Genomic DNA, 18,305 nt, shown 5'->3' on the forward strand with positions numbered 1-18,305 from the left:
ATGCATGATCTGTTCTGTTGATTGCAACCTACCTTCTGTCAACATTCATTACAGCTTTCTACCTTGCTTGAAGAGATCCTGAAGAGATATCTGTTTTCTTATGGCTCTTCTGCTCTGGTGACTTTCTGCCACTGGCCTTGTCTATATTTGTAGACACAGCCAGGCCTTGTAGAAGGCTGAAGTGACTAGTCACGTCAGTTGCATTAGGAAACTCAAATTCAAGCATTTCGGTAAGCAGCTCAACACTTTCAAATCACTTTCAAATCTTTAAACCAACTGAAACCGTTTTTATAATATGAATGTCAGATTCACTGGTTGAACTTGATGGACAAATGTCCTTTTTCAACCAAACTATTTAACGATGTATGAATCTATTGGTTAGGATGGCTAAAAAAAAGCAGTGAAATGCAGTTAACCACTTGGAGCAAAAAATTGTATGTGTTGCGCCGCCACTGCAGGAGTTAAGCACCAGGTGGCGCTGCTAGTAAAAAATATTAATTTACATTACCGATATTTTACTATGCACTTGCGCGGAACCCATTCTTACTTGATCCCTCCACTTCTGGTGCCTAAAACTAACCTTCCCCTCATAGCTCCCAACACTAACCCTGGCGCCCAAACGACTGCAAGGTGTAGCCACATGTCTACAATCGGCTACAACCTTTATTTCCAATATAGTAGTCAATCGGCTACTATTCGCTTTGGTGCCCATTTTTCTGCTTTGGCACCCGATTACCAATAATTAACCTCATCCCCAGACCCAAATGACCTGCATCAAAACATTCTATATACTTATTTGGTAATTGAACAATGCAAACTTGGTGCTGCAAGTATGCAAAATGTAGACGTCACATCAAGTTATGTTATGTTCAGCATTTTAATAATAGCTGGAAACATGAGTTTGCTGAAACTCAGCTATATTTATAGGTTCTGTGATTCCTCTGCTTCATCTTGTTACTTCCCAGGCTTTGGAAGCATGGAAGTGAGTTTATAAGTACATGCAGCTACAAGATACTAATGAGATTCTGGGGGAAAGGAACATGACAGATTAGTTGCTTTATAAATTATGCAGCACTGTTGAATCACATTAATCGTTTTCTTTTGTGGAGGGTCTTGTATTATGCAACAAGTTCTATATTTCTGCATCATGGCAATCTAAAGACAGAGGGGTCTACTTTTTCTTGCTTAAAACGTCCCTTCTGGCTCTTATGTTTACAAGAGCTGCATATCAGCCAGAGAGCTTGATTATGTCTGTGCTTAAGTTTCTTGATTAGTTGATGTCAAATACATTACTTTTAAACGGGGCGTAACTAGACTTAATAGGACCCCCCAGCAAAAATGATAGTATGGGCCCCCTTGGTCCTCGAACCCCATGAGGGTCACATAATTGGGAGCCAGTGGATGGCAGCAGAGAGTTTTCTGCTGTGGAGACTGCATCTAGAAGCAGGAAAAAATGACAAGCGCTCTCAGTACATTACAGGAGGAGGTGGGGAGAGGGGGGAAGAGGGGCCCCCTTTGATGGCAGGGGTGATTGCTACCCCCATGCTTTTAGAGTACTTTGTCAAGGTAATTGTAATAGGTAACATCACTTTTGCAAATTTTTGTAATTACAATTCTGATCGCAATTATGATGTCAAGGGTAATCCTGATTTCATTTTTGCTTAATTTTTTCAAGTTACGCTTGAGTTAAATTGTGTTCAAGGAATCCACTAACATGTGGGCATGTAAAAACGCATTCCGCACTGGTTCATTGAAGTCCATGGGCCTGAGAAAACATATTTTCCCCAAAAGCATTGAAGTCTTTGGCAGGGACCACACTTACCCAAAATCATGTGAAAAGCAAAATTGCACATAATTATTCCAATTGCTGTGAGTTGCTGTGGGAGGGCAGATGAGACCCTTAGACCCCATTCCCACTAGTTTAAAAAAAAACTTACTGTTTCCGCATCAGAAAATGGACATGTTCATGGATCCTATTTTATTTATAGGATCCATGCAAACTTGTCAGTCTTCCTTCCATCCCCAGGGAGGATTCTCATTGGTTCACTGATGAGTGGGATCAGTAAGAATTTCCCCTGTTGCTAGGGAGGATTCCAATTGGTCTTTTGCAATTCAATGGGAGCCTGTTGCTTCAGCTACATAGCGGCACTTGTTCCATGTAGTGGAGCTGAGCGTAGGTGACAGCAGTGGAGGAGGATGCAAATGTCGGCGGCAGTGGAATGTTGGCCATGACTGTGGAATAGATGCACAATAGTGTGAATAGTGGGAACTTGGGCATGCAACTGGGCACAGAGTATCCTCTCAGGATACACTGTGAATGCACTGTACATTCAGCATAGAGGGAACTCAGCCTTAGCGACGAGAACAGGTAAATATATTTACACAGTTCTGCTGCACTCTGTAAGTTGCACACCGTTGCAGGTCGTTACACACCTGGTCCCTGCAGAATAATTTTATACACCATGTTTGATTCCCAAATAGACATGTGCCAGCAGCAAATGAGTGACTTGTGCTTTCTGCAAATGAATTGAAGTCTAAGGGCATGAAGTCTACGGCCATGTTGTATTTTCACAAAATTATGAATCATTACAAAATTATGCATCATAATTATGATTAAAGTGGAACTGAATAACTAAAAAATAACAAAAAAAGGTGTTTCACTTACCTGGGGCTTCTGCCAACCGCTGGGCAGCCTTGCATCATCGACGCGGCAACTGCACCTGCGCACCCCCGGACCAAGCGTATCTTCGTGTTCCCTATGCGCTATAAGCGCAGGATGCTAATGCGGTCTGGAACGCAAAGAAAGATACACGTGGCTCGGGGTGCGCAGGCGCCGTTTCCAGTTTGACGGTAACAAAACTAGCTGTCGACGGGAGAATGGAGGATCGTGGAAGACTGGCGTGGGACAGGAGGGCTGCAAGGAAGGGGCAGGCAGACGTTCCAAGAAATTTTTTACAAAAAAGAAAAAAAAAAGAAAAAATGAAAAATATTTAACTGCTCAGCTTTAAAATAAAATAAAAGTTCTAAAATAAAAAGTGCTGCAGTAGATAAGAACCACAAATTTTTATTGGTTGCTTCCCCCGTTTATCACAAAACTTTAATTATGTTCCTATCACAATTTATGGTGATAATATTTAATTTTGAAATAAAGGTGGGATTTTGCTACAGTGGGTACTTTTCACCTTGAACTGAGAAAATAATGAAACAATTTTTAATGGTAAAAATTAGGAAGACAATGTTATTAGGGAAGCTTAATTAATTATTTTATTTTGTAGCGGATGTGGTCTTAAAGGGGAACTGAAGTAAGAGGTATACGGAGGCTGCCATATTTATTTCCTTTTAATCAATACCAGTTGCTTGGCAGCCCTGCTGGTCTATTTCTCTGCAGTAGTATCAGAATAACACCAGAAACAAGCATGCAGCTAGTCTTGTCAGATCTGACTTTAAAGTCTGAAACACCTGATCTGCTGCATGCTTGTTCAGGGGATATGGTTAATAGTATTAGAGGCAGAGGATCAGCAGGGCTGCCAGGCAACTGGTATTGCTTAAAAGGAAATAAACATGGCAGCCTCCATATACCTCTGTCTTCAGTTCCCCTTTAAAAGTGAACATGGTTTAATAGTATATTTCAACAATTCTGCGACCACCTAACACCGATCAACGGTCGCAGAGTGGCTCCCCCAGGACCGCCTAATGCCGATCGGCATCAAGTTCTTGGGGCGGGATTAGCCGGGATCATGCCTCCCTGCTGAGTAACGGAGCTTCACTCCGCAAACAGCCTACCAGCCACAATCAGAGCTGGCAGGCTGTAAATAAGAAAAAAATTCAATGGCCGCAAATACTTGTACAGTGCTGTGATCTAGGGCAGCGCTGTAGGGGGGACAGCTCTGTCACTGAGCTGCCCCCAGGAGAGGCTCAAAAAGCGATCATTCTCATGGGCTGATGCAAGGATTGGATCTCAGGGGGAGAAATAAATTATAAAGAAAATAGTCATTTTTATTTAAAAAAAAATACAATAAAATTAATTTAAAAAAAATACAGATCTCAGCAGCAATCAGATGCCACCAACAGAAAGCTATGTTAGTGGCAAGAAAAGGAGGCAAGATTCATTTGTGTGCTAAGTTGTATGGCCCTGCAGTGAACTGTTAAAGCTGCAGTGTGCTGAATTGTAAAATTGGCCTGGTCACTAGGGGGGTGCAAGCCTGTGGTACTCAAGCAGTTAATGTAATAGTTATCACTGCATCCCTATTATTATGGTTTCTCTATTACATTTCCCAACATGGCCTTTGTGCTTCCATCTCTCCCATAGTAGTATGAGGCAATCAATAGCCCTTGCCCTCCCCTGACCTCGGTTGGCAATAATAGGTAGCCTTTGTGCTCCCCCCCAGTGGCCTTCCTACCGTCAAGCGGCAGGAGCGGCCCACCCCCAGGTGTCATCATGGAAAGAGGTGACACAAGGAGCCCTGTGCAGCCGCCCCTGTCCCCTGTATAAACTCCTGCGGCCGCCAATGTTTATATTTACTACCACGTCAGGCAGGCCGCAGCTACCTTCAACTTCCTCAGCTGCCTCCTCCCCGTTTCTTCCTCCTCCCTCCCCTTCAGCCTCAGAAAGCAGGCACGGAGGTTCATGTAAAGAACTTGGAGGCTGCTTCACCACGCGGCGCATCTCCATGGCAACCGTGTCACCTGACGTACCAGCGGAGACGCAGCTGCCAGAGGGAGAGACTGGCTGACGACTGAGTCTCAAGTTAGAGGAGGTAGCGTGCGGCCGCCAGTGAGTGACAGATGCGACTGTCTTGAGTCACCCAGTGGCGCGCCTCTCCTCTCTGCCCTTCTCTGAGCAAAAGTGATCCTGGTGCCACGGTGGGGACTGGTGAGTCTCTGTGAAGCCGTGTTATGTTACTGTTCTTCTTTTCTGGGGGATGGGGGGGGGGCAGGTGTAAATGCCATGGGACAGGGAGCAGGAGGGGGGCCCTGTCTTAAACGTGGTGCTGGCCTGGCTGGTAGTGTGCTTCTTTTCTTGGGGAGGGGGGATGGCATGGGACTGGGAGCAGGAGGGGGGCCCTGTCTTTAAAGGAAACCAGAGACCAATTAAAAAAAGTTTTATACATACCTGGGGCTTCCTCCAGCCCATCCGCACAGACCGCTCCCACCGTCCTCAACTTCCTGCAGCTCTGGTATCGGGTCCCGTTAGTTCTGCCAGTGGCGGCCAGTCTGTGCAAGAGGAAGTGCGCTCCCCGCAGCTGCTGGAGAGATATGTAGAGAGCGCACTTCCTCTTGCACAGACTGGCCGCCACTGGCAGAACTAACGGGACCCGCTACCGGAGCTGCAGGAAGCGGAGGATGGCGGCGTGGGAGCGGTCCAAGCATATGGGCTGGAGGAGGCCCCAGGTATGTATAAAACTTTTTTTTTCTCTATTGACCTCTGGTACACTTTAACTTGATGCTGGCCTGGCTGGTAGTGGGATTTTTAGGTACGCCACTGCCCCCCCCCCCCCCCGTATTTATTGTCCCTGCCAGCAGGTTGGGGGCTAAACTTTCATCCTTGCTTCTCTTAGAGCCCCCTTTCTTTGCTACCCTAGTACTGGGAAGTAACTAGTACAGATGTGCACCATGTGGAGCCTTACCATTACCAGCACCGTGTCTACTGAGTCCTGAGTCCTGAGTCCTGACTAGTGGTGCTCAGCAGAGCTCGAATATTCGAGTAGCTCGAATATTCGAGCTCTTTTTCAGCTATTCGAGCTCGGTATTCGAGCTCCGAATAGCTGGAGCTATTCGAATGGGCTATCCGAGTACACTCGAATAGCCCATTCACTATTCGAGCTATTCGAGCAACCCGGCGCTATTCGAGCTCGGTACCGAGCTCGAATAGCGTCATAGCCCAGATTGATGTCCTTAGAGCCAATCAGAGGGCTCCCAGGCCCTCTGACGGCAGCCAATCACAGAGGGGGACCCTGGCCAGCCCCTACCCTATAAATAGCGGCCGCCATGTTCCGTTTCTCCGTGCTTGCCTGAGACTTGTACAGAGAGAGAGTTGCTCCTTTGTGCTTTGGCTTAGCAAGAGCTCTATTGTGGTCATTTACCTAGCGTTTTTGCTCACATACACCTCCTATACACACCTATATTGTTGTTAGTTATTTAGACATTGTATTTTAGTTAGTAGCTTGTGTGTTACATTAGAGACAGGCAGCTGCTGCAAGCTTACAGGTTTAGGCCTCAGGGGGGCCTTGCCTCTGTGGGCAGCTGTCCTCTGTTTATTTCTCTCATCTATACCAGTATTTCTGCTGTCCTTTACTAATAGTATTGTAGTTATACTGTACTAGGAGTAGGACACTCACTGACTGTCACTGTTTATAGGCTACTAGCTAGCTCCTGCGTGTGTGCACTCACTCACTGTCTGTGTGTACACACACTCTATTTCCTTCTGATTACTGATAGATTATTGTTAGTTAGTTGTACTTACTTACTACTTACTCTTACTGTACCCGTAGGGACACTCACTGTCACTGTTCATATAGGCTACTAGCTCCTGCGTGTGCGCACTGCACTCACTGTCTGAGTGTACACACACAACACACACTCTATTTCCTTCTGATCGCTGATTGATTATCGTAATTAGTTAGTTGTACTTACTGTTACTACTTACTCTTACTGTACTAGGAGTCTAGGACACTCAGTCACTGTCCATAGGCTACTAGCTCCTGCGTGCGTGCACTCACTGTCTGAGTGTACACACACCCACACTCCATTTCCTTCTGATCGCTGATTGATTATCGTAATTAGTTAGTTGTACTTACTGTTACTACTTACTCTTACTGTACTAGGAGTCTAGGACACTCAGTCACTGTCCATAGGCTACTAGCTCCTGCGTGCGTGCACTCACTGTCTGAGTGTACACACACCACCCACACTCTATTTCCTTCTGATCGCTGATTGATTATTGTAATTAGTTAGTTCTACTTACTGTTACTACTTACTCTTACTGTACTAGGAGTCTAGGACACTCAGTCACTGTGTTCATAGGCTACTAGCTCCTGCGTGCGTGCACTCACTGTCTGAGTGTACACACACCCACACTCCATTTCCTTCTGATCGCTGATTGATTATTGTAATTAGTTAGTTCTACTTACTGTTACTACTTACTCTTACTGTACTAGGAGTCTAGGACACTCAGTCACTGTGTTCATAGGCTACTAGCTCCTGCGTGCGGTCACTCACTGTCTGAGTGTACACACACCCACACTCCATTTCCTTCTGATCGCTGATTGATTATTGTAATTAGTTAGTTCTACTTACTGTTACTACTTACTCTTACTGTACTAGGAGTCTAGGACACTCAGTCACTGTGTTCATAGGCTACTAGCTCCTGCGTGCGTGCACTCACTGTCTGAGTGTACACACACCCACACTCCATTTCCTTCTGATCGCTGATTGATTATTGTAATTAGTTAGTTCTACTTACTGTTACTACTTACTCTTACTGTACTAGGAGTCTAGGACACTCAGTCACTGTGTTCATAGGCTACTAGCTCCTGCGTGCGTGCACTCACTGTCTGAGTGTACACACACCCACACTCCATTTCCTTCTGATCGCTGATTGATTATCGTAATTAGTTAGTTGTACTTACTGTTACTACTTACTCTTACTGTACTAGGAGTCTAGGACACTCAGTCACTGTCCATAGGCTACTAGCTCCTGCGTGCGTGCACTCACTGTCTGAGTGTACACACACCACCCACACTCTATTTCCTTCTGATCGCTGATTGATTATTGTAATTAGTTAGTTCTACTTACTGTTACTACTTACTCTTACTGTACTAGGAGTCTAGGACACTCAGTCACTGTGTTCATAGGCTACTAGCTCCTGCGTGCGTGCACTCACTGTCTGAGTGTACACACACCCACACTCCATTTCCTTCTGATCGCTGATTGATTATTGTAATTAGTTAGTTCTACTTACTGTTACTACTTACTCTTACTGTACTAGGAGTCTAGGACACTCAGTCACTGTGTTCATAGGCTACTAGCTCCTGCGTGCGTGCACTCACTGTCTGAGTGTACACACACCCACACTCCATTTCCTTCTGATCGCTGATTGATTATTGTAATTAGTTAGTTCTACTTACTGTTACTACTTACTCTTACTGTACTAGGAGTCTAGGACACTCAGTCACTGTGTTCATAGGCTACTAGCTCCTGCGTGCGTGCACTCACTGTCTGAGTGTACACACACCCACACTCCATTTCCTTCTGATCGCTGATTGATTATTGTAATTAGTTAGTTCTACTTACTGTTACTACTTACTCTTACTGTACTAGGAGTCTAGGACACTCAGTCACTGTGTTCATAGGCTACTAGCTCCTGCGTGCGTGCACTCACTGTCTGAGTGTACACACACTAAATTTACTTGTGATTACTACTGATTATTGTAACTGCTAGTTGTACTTTCTGACTGTTACTACTTACTTACTGTACTAGGGGACACTCACTCAGTCACCTCACCAACCAACCCACTCCATTAAAGTACCCCACTTTTCACCCGCCCTTTTAAAAAACTTTTGTCTATACGCCCAAAACATTGAAGATGTCTGGAAGTGGCAGCCAGCGCGGTTTGGGCAAGGGGAAGGGCAGCAAGGGAATCAGGAGGAGAGGGAGCAGCATTGTGGCAAGCCGCGGGCGCGCCACCATGCACAGTTCCGCAGCAGCAGCAGCAGCGTCAGTGGCTAACATTCCTCCCATAGCCACTGGCCGTGGACGCCTTGGGCGCCGCCCAGCAGGAGCATCTGCAACTCACGCTGCAGAGACACAGCAGCAGCAGCGTGTAGCACCTGCTCCCATTTTCCTCCAGCCGGGTCGGAAATGTCCCATTGAGGAAAAGGATGCAGACACTGTGGTGCAACTCATGACGGAGGATGAGCAGCCCGCCATCAGCTCTGCATCCGAGGCCTCCACCCTCACCACCACCACCACCACCACCCCTGTTCGCAGCATCCGCCCAGCAGGGCCTGGGGAGGAGGCCAGTTCACCATCAGTCGCCGACCTGTCACTCAGCAGTCTTTTTACCCCAGGCACCATCAGGGTATTGTCTGCTGTTGTTGGCGATTTTGAGGAGGAGATGCTGATGGGCACTTTGGGGGAGGAGGGATTGGACAGCAAGACTGTGGCGACAGTCAAGCGTCCCATCCATGCATCAGGAGAGGAGTTTGGGGGGTCATCATCCCAGCAGGACATGTTTCAGGAGGGGCATGATGATGATGACCCGGTGACAGACAGAGACTGGGTGCCACCACCTCCAGGGGATGTCGTCCTCAGCAGCTCTGAGGAGGAGGAGGAGGATGCGCTTGTGGGCCTTGCAAGGAGGCGCATCATTGCAAGCATTGGCAGCGTCCCACAGCCTGCTGGTGTCTCAGGCTCAGCAGCAGCAGCAGCAGCATCAGCCAGTACCACCACCAGCCGCACCCAAGCCCCCCCCCCAACCACCACAGGGAGACAGGCAGCAGCGCTTCCATGCCGTAGGGGGATGTTTCTGTCACCAATCTGGCGGTTTTTCACCATGCCCACTGTGTACAGCAAGTACGCCACTTGCAACCACTGTCAGCGGAAGTTGAGCAGAGGTGCAGACCCCTTAAAGTTCAGCACCAGCTCGCTCATCAACCACCTTGCGGCTAAACATTTCCACCAGCATGAGGAGTTCCAGAGGCTGAAGGCATCTGGTGCTGGCAGTGGCACCACACCCATCACTGCACAGCCTTCAGCAGCAGCAGCAGCAACAGCAGCCACCCGCCCTCCTGCTCCTCCAGCAGCACCAGCAGGAGTGCGGAAACGCACTGCTCCTCCCCCCTCTGCAACTCCTGCCGCCGACACTGAGGCCTGTTCTGGCAGCCAGTCCTCAGTGGCCTCCTCTGCTGTGTCTGCTGATTCCCGTGTCAGCAAAAGGCCACGCCAGAGCCTTTTGAGCGAGTCCTTCCAGGGGGTGGTTAGGGCTCTGCCTCCCAGCAGCCGTCGCGTGCGGCAGCTGAACGGCTTGCTGGCACGGGCCATGTGCTCCCAACTCCTGCCGTACACGCTCGTGCAGGAGGGGAGCGACATTCGTGCGCTGCTTGCTTGCGCAGCCCCAGACTGGCAGCTCCCCAGCAGACACTTCTTTGCCCGCAAGGCCATTCCTGCACTGCACCGCTTTGTGATGGCCAATGTGGAGCGAGGGCTGGAGCACGCGGTTGGTGAAAGGGTCCACGTCACCATGGACTCCTGGAGCAGCCGCTTCGGGACAGGCCGCTACCTGTCCTTCACTGTCCACTGGGTCAGCTTGGTGGAAGGGGGTGAGGATGGGAGAGCAGCAGCGGGCACAGCAGCAGCAGCAACACAGTGGGTGGTGCCACCCCGCAGGGTCAGGGGAACTGCAGCAGGTTCCTCCGATCCTCTGCCATCCTCCGGCACACCTGGCCAAACCCCCCGCCTCAGCAGCAGCGTGAAGGCCCGCCACTGCCAAGCGCTGCTGCACTTGGTCAGCCTTGGGAAGACCAAGCTGACGGCAACCCATGTGTTGGCCAAACTCCAGGAGCAGGAGAGGATTTGGCTGACCCCCAGAGGCCTCAGAGTCGGAGAGGTGGTGGCCGACAATGGGGCCAATCTGGTTGCCGCAATAGACAGGGGAAACCTGACCCACATCCCCTGTCTTGCCCACGTGCTGAACCTGGTGGTGCAGAAGTTCCTGCGCACCTACCAGGGGATGGGCGAACTGCTGGAAACGGCAAGGAATGTTGTGCGTCACTTCCGGCGCTCGGCTGCAGCCTGTGCGAGCCTGGAAGACGTGCAAAAGGAGCTGGATCTGCCACGCCATCGGCTGATCCTTGACGTTCCGACTCGCTGGAACTCCACCCTGGCGATGTTGGAGCGTCTGGTTGAACAGAGGCACGCTGTCAAACAGTACCTTGCCCTGGCCACTGTTTCCGCAGCTCAGAGAAGGGACAAGACCAGCAACATCCCGTCCATCGTCCCCGATGATGACTGGAGGCACATGCAGCAGGTGTGCTTTGTGCTGGCTCCCTTCCTGCAGGCCACAAACATGGTGAGCAGGGACCATGCTATGGTCTGCGAGTGGGTGCCCCTGGTTTCTCTGCTGAACAGGGCCCTCGATGCTTTGCTGGAACAGGGAGCGGCAGCCTTGGACCAGCAGGAGCGGCAACCAGCTGCGCAGTCCACCTCTGAGGGGGAGGAGGAGGAGGACTTGGTGGAGGTCCCTGACCTGGCTGCTGATGAGGGGGATCAGCACAGCGCAGCTGAGTTGGTGCGGGGGTGGAGAGAGGATGAGGCGGCAGAGGAGGAGGATGAGGACAGCACTGACGTCGATGTGCCAGCAGACGTGGCCCGCCTCTTCCCAATGGCAGCGCACATGCTGACGTGCCTGCGCAGGGACCCCAGGGTGATCCAGATGAAGCAGAGGGAGGACATCTGGATCAGCATGATGTTGGACCCACGCCTCAAGGGGAAGTTGAGCCAGTTCCTGCCGCCTGCAGGAGGAGACCCAGCGCAACAAATAAGGAGCTTGCAGCAGGCCCTTGTTGAGCGCTTGGAGGAAGCCTTCCCCCAGCCTTCCACCCCCACTGTCCAGCAGCCAGCACAGAGGCAGCAGCAGGTGCCTGCATCCAGCAGCAGCAAGCGCCCCACAGACCTGCTGTCTCTCAGCCACGAGCTCTACAGGACTGTAGAGGCTCCGGCAGCAGTGACTAGAGAGGAGATGCATGCAGCAGCATCCTCCTCCGGTCACAGCCAGCGTCTGACCCGCATGGTGGCTGACTACATGGGGTCGTACAGCGGGCTTGACAGCGATGCCCCTGTTGATCCCATGGAGTATTGGGTCAAGCGCATGGAGATCTGGAGCGAGCTGGCGCAGTACGCCCTGGAAGTGCTGTCCTGCCCCCCTTCCAGCGTGCTGTCCGAGCGCTGCTTCAGTGCAGCTGGTGGCGTGGTCACCGAGAAACGCTCACGTCTGTCTCACAAGTCTGTGGACAGACTGACGTTTCTCAAGATGAACCAGGCGTGGGTGGAAGGCGAGTTCCTGGCCCCTGTTGTCGGCGAGAGGGGGACATGAACTGGCTGCCGGAACCATCGTTAATGTGCCTTACCACCCTTTACCACCTCCTGGCTCCTGCTCACTAAGCCAGCCTGGTTCACTTTGACTATTACGTCGCCTGCAGCCACACATTTTACACCTACAGTGGGCTGCTGTGTACTGCCCTTCTGCTGTCTGTCTGTGTTTCCCACTGCCAGGGTACACAGAATTACCTTCTTCTGCTGCCACTCTGCCACCAGCTATTACGTCAAACAATAGCTATATTGGTTGCAAAACCAAAACCAAACAAACCATTAAAAAAAAAAAAGGTTTAATTTTTCTGAGGTGCCCGGGTTGAAAACTGTGTTGTTCCAGTTGTGTATTGGACACAATGTGGGCTGCACGACCGCTGTCTGGGACCTCCTGTTGTGTTTATTTACAGCCCTGGTATCACCGCTAGGTACCAGGGCTATTATGTCACGCTGCCTACCTGCTGCCACACTCACACTGCTCCTCCATACCTCCTTCTGCTGCTGCTGCTGCTGTCTGTCTGTGTTTCCCACTGCCAGGGTACACAGATGATTTACCTTCTGCTGCCACTCTGCCACCAGCTATTACGTCAAACAATAGCTGCTCGCCTACTCCTCCATTCCTCCTCCTGCTGCTGCTGTCTGTCTGTGTTTCCCACTGCCAGGGTACACAGAATTACCTTCTTCTGCTGCCACTCTGCCACCAGCTATTACGTCAAACAATAGCTATATTGGTTGCAAAGCCAAAACCAAACAAACCATTAAAAAAAAAAAAAAGGTTTCATTTTTCTGAGGTGCCCGGGTTGAAAACTGTGTTGTCCCAGTTGTGTATTGGACACAATGTGGGCTGCACGACCGCTGTCTGGGACCTCCTGTTGTGTTTATTTACAGCCCTGGTATCACCGCTAGGTACCAGGGCTATTATGTCACGCTGCCTACCTGCTGCCACACTCACACTACTCCTCCATACCTCCTCCTGCTGCTGCTGCTGCTGTCTGTCTGTGTTTCCCACTGCCAGGGTACACTACACAGATGATTTACCTTCTGCTGCCACTCTGCCACCAGCTATTACGTCAAACAATAGCTGCTCACATTACTCCTCCATTCCTCCTGCTGCTGTTGCTGTCTGTCTGTGTTTCCCACTGCCAGGGTACACAGAATTACCTTCTGCTGCCACTCTGCCACCAGCTATTACGTCAAACAATAGCTATATTGGTTGCAAAACCAAAACCAAACAAACCATTAAAAAAAAAAAAAAAAGGTTTAATTTTTCTGAGGTGCCCGGGTTGAAAACTGTGTTGTCCCAGTTGTGTATTGGACACAATGTGGGCTGCACGACCGCTGTCTGGGACCTCCTGTTGAGTTTATTTACAGCCCTGGTATCACCGCTAGGTACCAGGGCTATTATGTCACGCTGCCTACCTGCTGCCACACTCACACTACTCCTCCATACCTCCTCCTGCTGCTGCTGCTGCTGTCTGTCTGTGTTTCCCACTGCCAGGGTACACTACACAGATGATTTACCTTCTGCTGCCACTCTGCCACCAGCTATTACGTCAAACAATAGCTGCTCACATTACTCCTCCATTCCTCCTGCTGCTGTTGCTGTCTGTCTGTGTTTCCCACTGCCAGGGTACACAGAATTACCTTCTGCTGCCACTCTGCCACCAGCTATTACGTCAAACAATAGCTATATTGGTTGCAAAACCAAAACCAAACAAACCATTAAAAAAAAAAAAAAGGTTTAATTTTTCTGAGGTGCCCGGGTTGAAAACTGTGTTGTCCCAGTTGTGTATTGGACACAATGTGGGCTGCACGACCGCTGTCTGGGACCTCCTGTTGTGTTTATTTACAGCCCTGGTATCACCGCTAGGTACCAGGGCTATTATGTCACGGCGAGCTGCCTGCCTCATTGACTGCCTGCTGCCACACACTCATCCTCCTCCTCCTGCTGCTGAATTTACCTCCTGCTGTCTTTGTGTTTTGCCAGGGAGCACATACAATGGCGCTTCCAACATGCGTGCGCCCACCAGCTATTTGTTACGCTCAAAAATAGCTGCATTTCTTTAAAAAAAAAATTGAAAAGAGAAATACGTGAAGAAGAAGAAGACGATATTGAAAAAGAAGGAGAAGGAGAAGATGAAGATGAAGAAGAAGATGAAGAAGAAGATGAAGAAAATGATGAAGAAGAAGATGAAAAAGAAGAAGAAGATGAAAAAGAAGAAGAAAGATGAAGAAGATGAAGAAGAAGAAGATGAAGAAGAAGAAGAAGATGATGAAGAAGATGATGAAGAAGAAGAAGAAGAAGAAGAAGAAGAAGAAGAAGAAGAAGAAGAAGAAGAAGAAGAAGAAGAAGAAGAAGAAGAAGAAGAAGAAGAAGAAGAAGAAGAAGAAGAAGAAGAAGAAGAAGAAGAAGAAGAAGAAGAAGAAGAAGAAGAAGAAGAAGAAGAAGAAGATGATGATGATGATGATGATGATGATGATGATGATGATGATGATGATGATGATGATGATGATGATGATGATGATGATGATGATGATGATGAAGAAGAAGAAGATGATGAAGAAGAAGAAGATGAAGAAGAAGAAGATGAAGAAGATGAAGAAGAAGAAGAAGATGAAGATGAAGAAGAAGATGAAGAAGATGAAGAAGAAGATGATGAAGAAGAAGAAGAAGAAGATGATGAAGAAGAAGAAGAAGAAGAAGATGATGAAGAAGAAGAAGAAGATGATGAAGAAGAAGAAGAAGAAGAAGACAATATAGAAGAAGAAGAAGAAGATATAGAAGAAGAAGATCTAGAAGAAGAAGAAGAAAGATAAAGAAGAAGAAGAACAAGTATATACAGTAACACTACTGAACAAAATTAAGGACACAACTTCTCTTTCCACATTTTTTTTTTAAAGGAACATCCCCACATAATCACTTGCTGTTGTTACTTGGAAAAAAAGATGTTTCTTGCATCATTCACCCTCAAAACAAGTGTTGGAAGCTATTTAAGGCCAATTCGAATAGTCAGCTCGAATAGTGAGCTCGAATACCGACTCGAATAGTGAGCTCGAAGTCCGAGGTCGAATCGAATAGTAAAAATTATTCGACTCGAATATTCGACTGACCTCGAATAATTTACTATTCGAATTCGACCAAACTCGAATTTTAAAAAGGGGTATTTGAGCACCACTGGTCCTGACTATCCTCTGATGCAGCTCCCCAATCTCTATACCCTAGTTCTCCTGCACATCATGCAATTACATGCAATGTGCAGTAGAACAAAGAAGTAGAGAGTGGGTGGCCGTGGTGGAGGATGGATGGAACTCAGGAGACAGGGTTCTGGAGATAGTAAGGCTTCCCATAAAGCATGTCTGCTGCTCTTATCTCAGCCTTAGTACTGGTGGAGCAAAGGAGGTGGCCCTAGGAGAGAAAGGGAGGGGGAGACGTTGGGGCCCTCTCCCATGTACCTTAACCTAATTTAGGCCATTGGCTGGAGCCTCAGTCGCCTCGGTCACCCCTTGAAAAGTTACATCCGGTGTGCCCCCCACTTCCTTTGTGACATCACTGCAGTACTTGTCTATATTTATACAAATTTGATGACAAAAGTGGAATTTCCCTTCCAGCATTCTACACTCACCATGGGTAATAACACCAACCTTTGCAGAAATACTCTTTGTTGACCTAATTAAAAGGAACTCAAGGAGTGAGACCAATGGAAGCTGCTATATTTATTTCCTTTTAACCAATACCAGTTGCCTTGCAGTCATGGTAATCTTTCTGATCAGTAGGGTCTAAATCACACACCTGAAACAATCATGCAACTAATCTTGTTAGATTTGTCATAAGCATTTGTCTGATCTACATACTTGCTCAGGGTCCATGGCTAAAAGTATTAGAGGCAGATGATCAGCAGAGCAGCCATGCAATGTGCATTATTTAAAAGGAAATAAACATGTCAGCCATAGTCCATTTCCCTCTCACCTCGGGTTCACTTCATGAATTCTAGTTTAAATAGGCAAACAGCAAATTACATTTTAGTGGTTAAGAATGAAGTGGTTAAAAACTCTGACATTTAAAAGAAAGTGTAAAATACAAGGAATATGAAGTCTGACATCGCTATTCCTTTCGAAAAAGAAACCCTTGTTGCTTGTCTGTCATGTTATTCATCTGCCTCTAATGCCATCTGAGTCACTTACCCATAACAAGTATGGCGAGGTGTACTGCTGCTGGATGCATGACTCAGACACAACTGAAAGCCAAGAGCTCAGAATCAGTCAGGCAACTGGCATTGCTAACAGGGAATGAATACAGCAGTCTCCAGGGAGCTCTCATGTCTGCTTTTTATGTCAGTTACTGCAGGTTTTTATTAAATCAGCATATTGTATGAAGTAAATATCAGCATTAGTGATGAGTGAATTTATCCAGTTGTGCTTTGCCTGAAATTTTGTGAATATTCAGTAAATTTCACTAAAAATGAAACCTGACAAAAATGCACTAAAGTCTATAAGAAAGGTGATTTTAAATGAAAATTCTTATTGTAATTTTGCAGGTCATTATAGTAGATTTAAATAACTACCATATGCAGAATGTTTAGTCATTACCTAATCCTGATTCTCTGTAGTTTTGTAGCCTGAACTCTAATTCAGCCAATATCTGTTTTTGTAGAACGAACTTTAACCAAAGATTAAACTTAATCACAATCAGTAGCTAATACCCCCTTTCCCTCTAGAAATCTTTACCTTTTCTCGAACAGATCATCGGTGGTCTGTATGGCTGATATTGTGGTGAAACCCCTCCCACAGTGTGATGTCATGACCATGGTCCTGACAGTTTGCTGTCTGTGAACCTCGTTGCATTGTGGGAAATAAAGGCTGTTTCCTACTGCCAAGCAAGCAATATTTCCCTCTGTGCATAGAACTTTCAGTAACAATAGATCAGTAACTGCACAGATCACCAGGCAGAACTAAAGTTGTTGCCACCTGTGATAAATTTCAGAATGTAAGTAAATGGGCAAACACTAAATAATGTATAGATATTGTAAAAAATAAGCAATTTTATTCAATTTGTTATTTTCATTACAGTTCCTCTTTAGGGCTCCTTCACACTAGGGGTGTTTTCGGCCTTTTTCCAAGTGCATGCGATTTTTAAAATCGCCCACAAAACGCTTGTGCAATAAATGTCTATGAGAAGGTTCATATCAGCGCGGTTCGTGCGCTGTGCATTCAGCAAGGCGGTGCCTGTACCATTTCGGGGGGCGATTTTGCCTCATTGGAAGGTATAGGAAAGATGCAAATGCTTACAAAATCGCTTTGTGCAGCGATTGCATTCGCGTTTTTTAGAATAAAAATATTATTTTCCGGGTCAAACAGTTTACTTCCTGACTTGCGTCAGGGAGTGAATTACAAAACCGCTCTGGAAAAGCACTTAGAAAAGCGCTTTTACCAGAAACGCAGCGCGCAGTGGAGCGCCGGGATGGGGAACCGCTTGCATTTTCGATTTTAGGTGTGAATGAGGCCTAAAAGTGTTAGTACATTTTTACTGAAGCATGTTTAAAATAGCATTAAATGTTATAAATGCCGAGAATAGGGTGTTGGTAATCAACCTGCAAATGAAAAATGCATAATTTTCACAACTCTACATTGACTAGCACTATTGCCAAATAGAGTATTTACAGTACGTATGTCAGTTTTTGTTATGATGACATTTGTATTGTATCTTTCCTTTTGTTTTGTTGCTAGTATCCCATTTGATGTTTCTAGTGTAGAATTTTACTAAAGGCTGTCTTCTGTGTGTATTTTAGGACCAGCTCCCTGTATCTGGTAGTGAAGTCTACACAGCTGCAGCAGAATTCTGGAAACCTTGGTTGTGTGAAGAAGCACTTACCACTTTCCGGAAAGGTAAACCTGTATTACGTGATGTGGCCTGACACTGCATATCTGTAACACAATAGCATGGGACTTAACCAAATGAGGAAATAGCAAGAAAAAAATGTAAATTTCCTGATTTACACAACAGGCTTTCAAATTTTACAGCGGTGGGACATGCAGGTATTAAAGTGGCCACTAACGGTACAATTGGTCAAACAATTGTTTACAAACTATTTTTTTGTATGAAAGACTGGAAATGATCATTTGAGACCACTAATGGATCAAAATCTCTTAACCAATGCAATCAAATTGACAGGATTGATCTGAAAATCAGATCCATTTCATTAATCTGATTGGTTGGATTTT

The 18,305-nt window shown here is 47.1% G+C and overlaps 1 protein-coding gene across 2 annotated transcripts in view; it reads left to right on the forward strand.

Moving 5' to 3' along the window:
• SMPDL3A (sphingomyelin phosphodiesterase acid like 3A) overlaps positions 1–18,305 on the forward strand; it is an 86,235-nt gene that overhangs the window by 27,463 nt on the left and 40,467 nt on the right. For both annotated transcript variants that reach the window (XM_068231394.1, XM_068231396.1), the window contains one exon: positions 17,873–17,969. In XM_068231394.1, the coding sequence (XP_068087495.1) occupies positions 17,873–17,969 (97 nt within the window). The remainder of the gene's footprint in view (positions 1–17,872; positions 17,970–18,305) is intronic.

This window comes from Hyperolius riggenbachi, chromosome 4 (genome assembly GCF_040937935.1).
Source record: "Hyperolius riggenbachi isolate aHypRig1 chromosome 4, aHypRig1.pri, whole genome shotgun sequence".
Lineage (NCBI taxonomy): Eukaryota > Metazoa > Chordata > Amphibia > Anura > Hyperoliidae > Hyperolius > Hyperolius riggenbachi.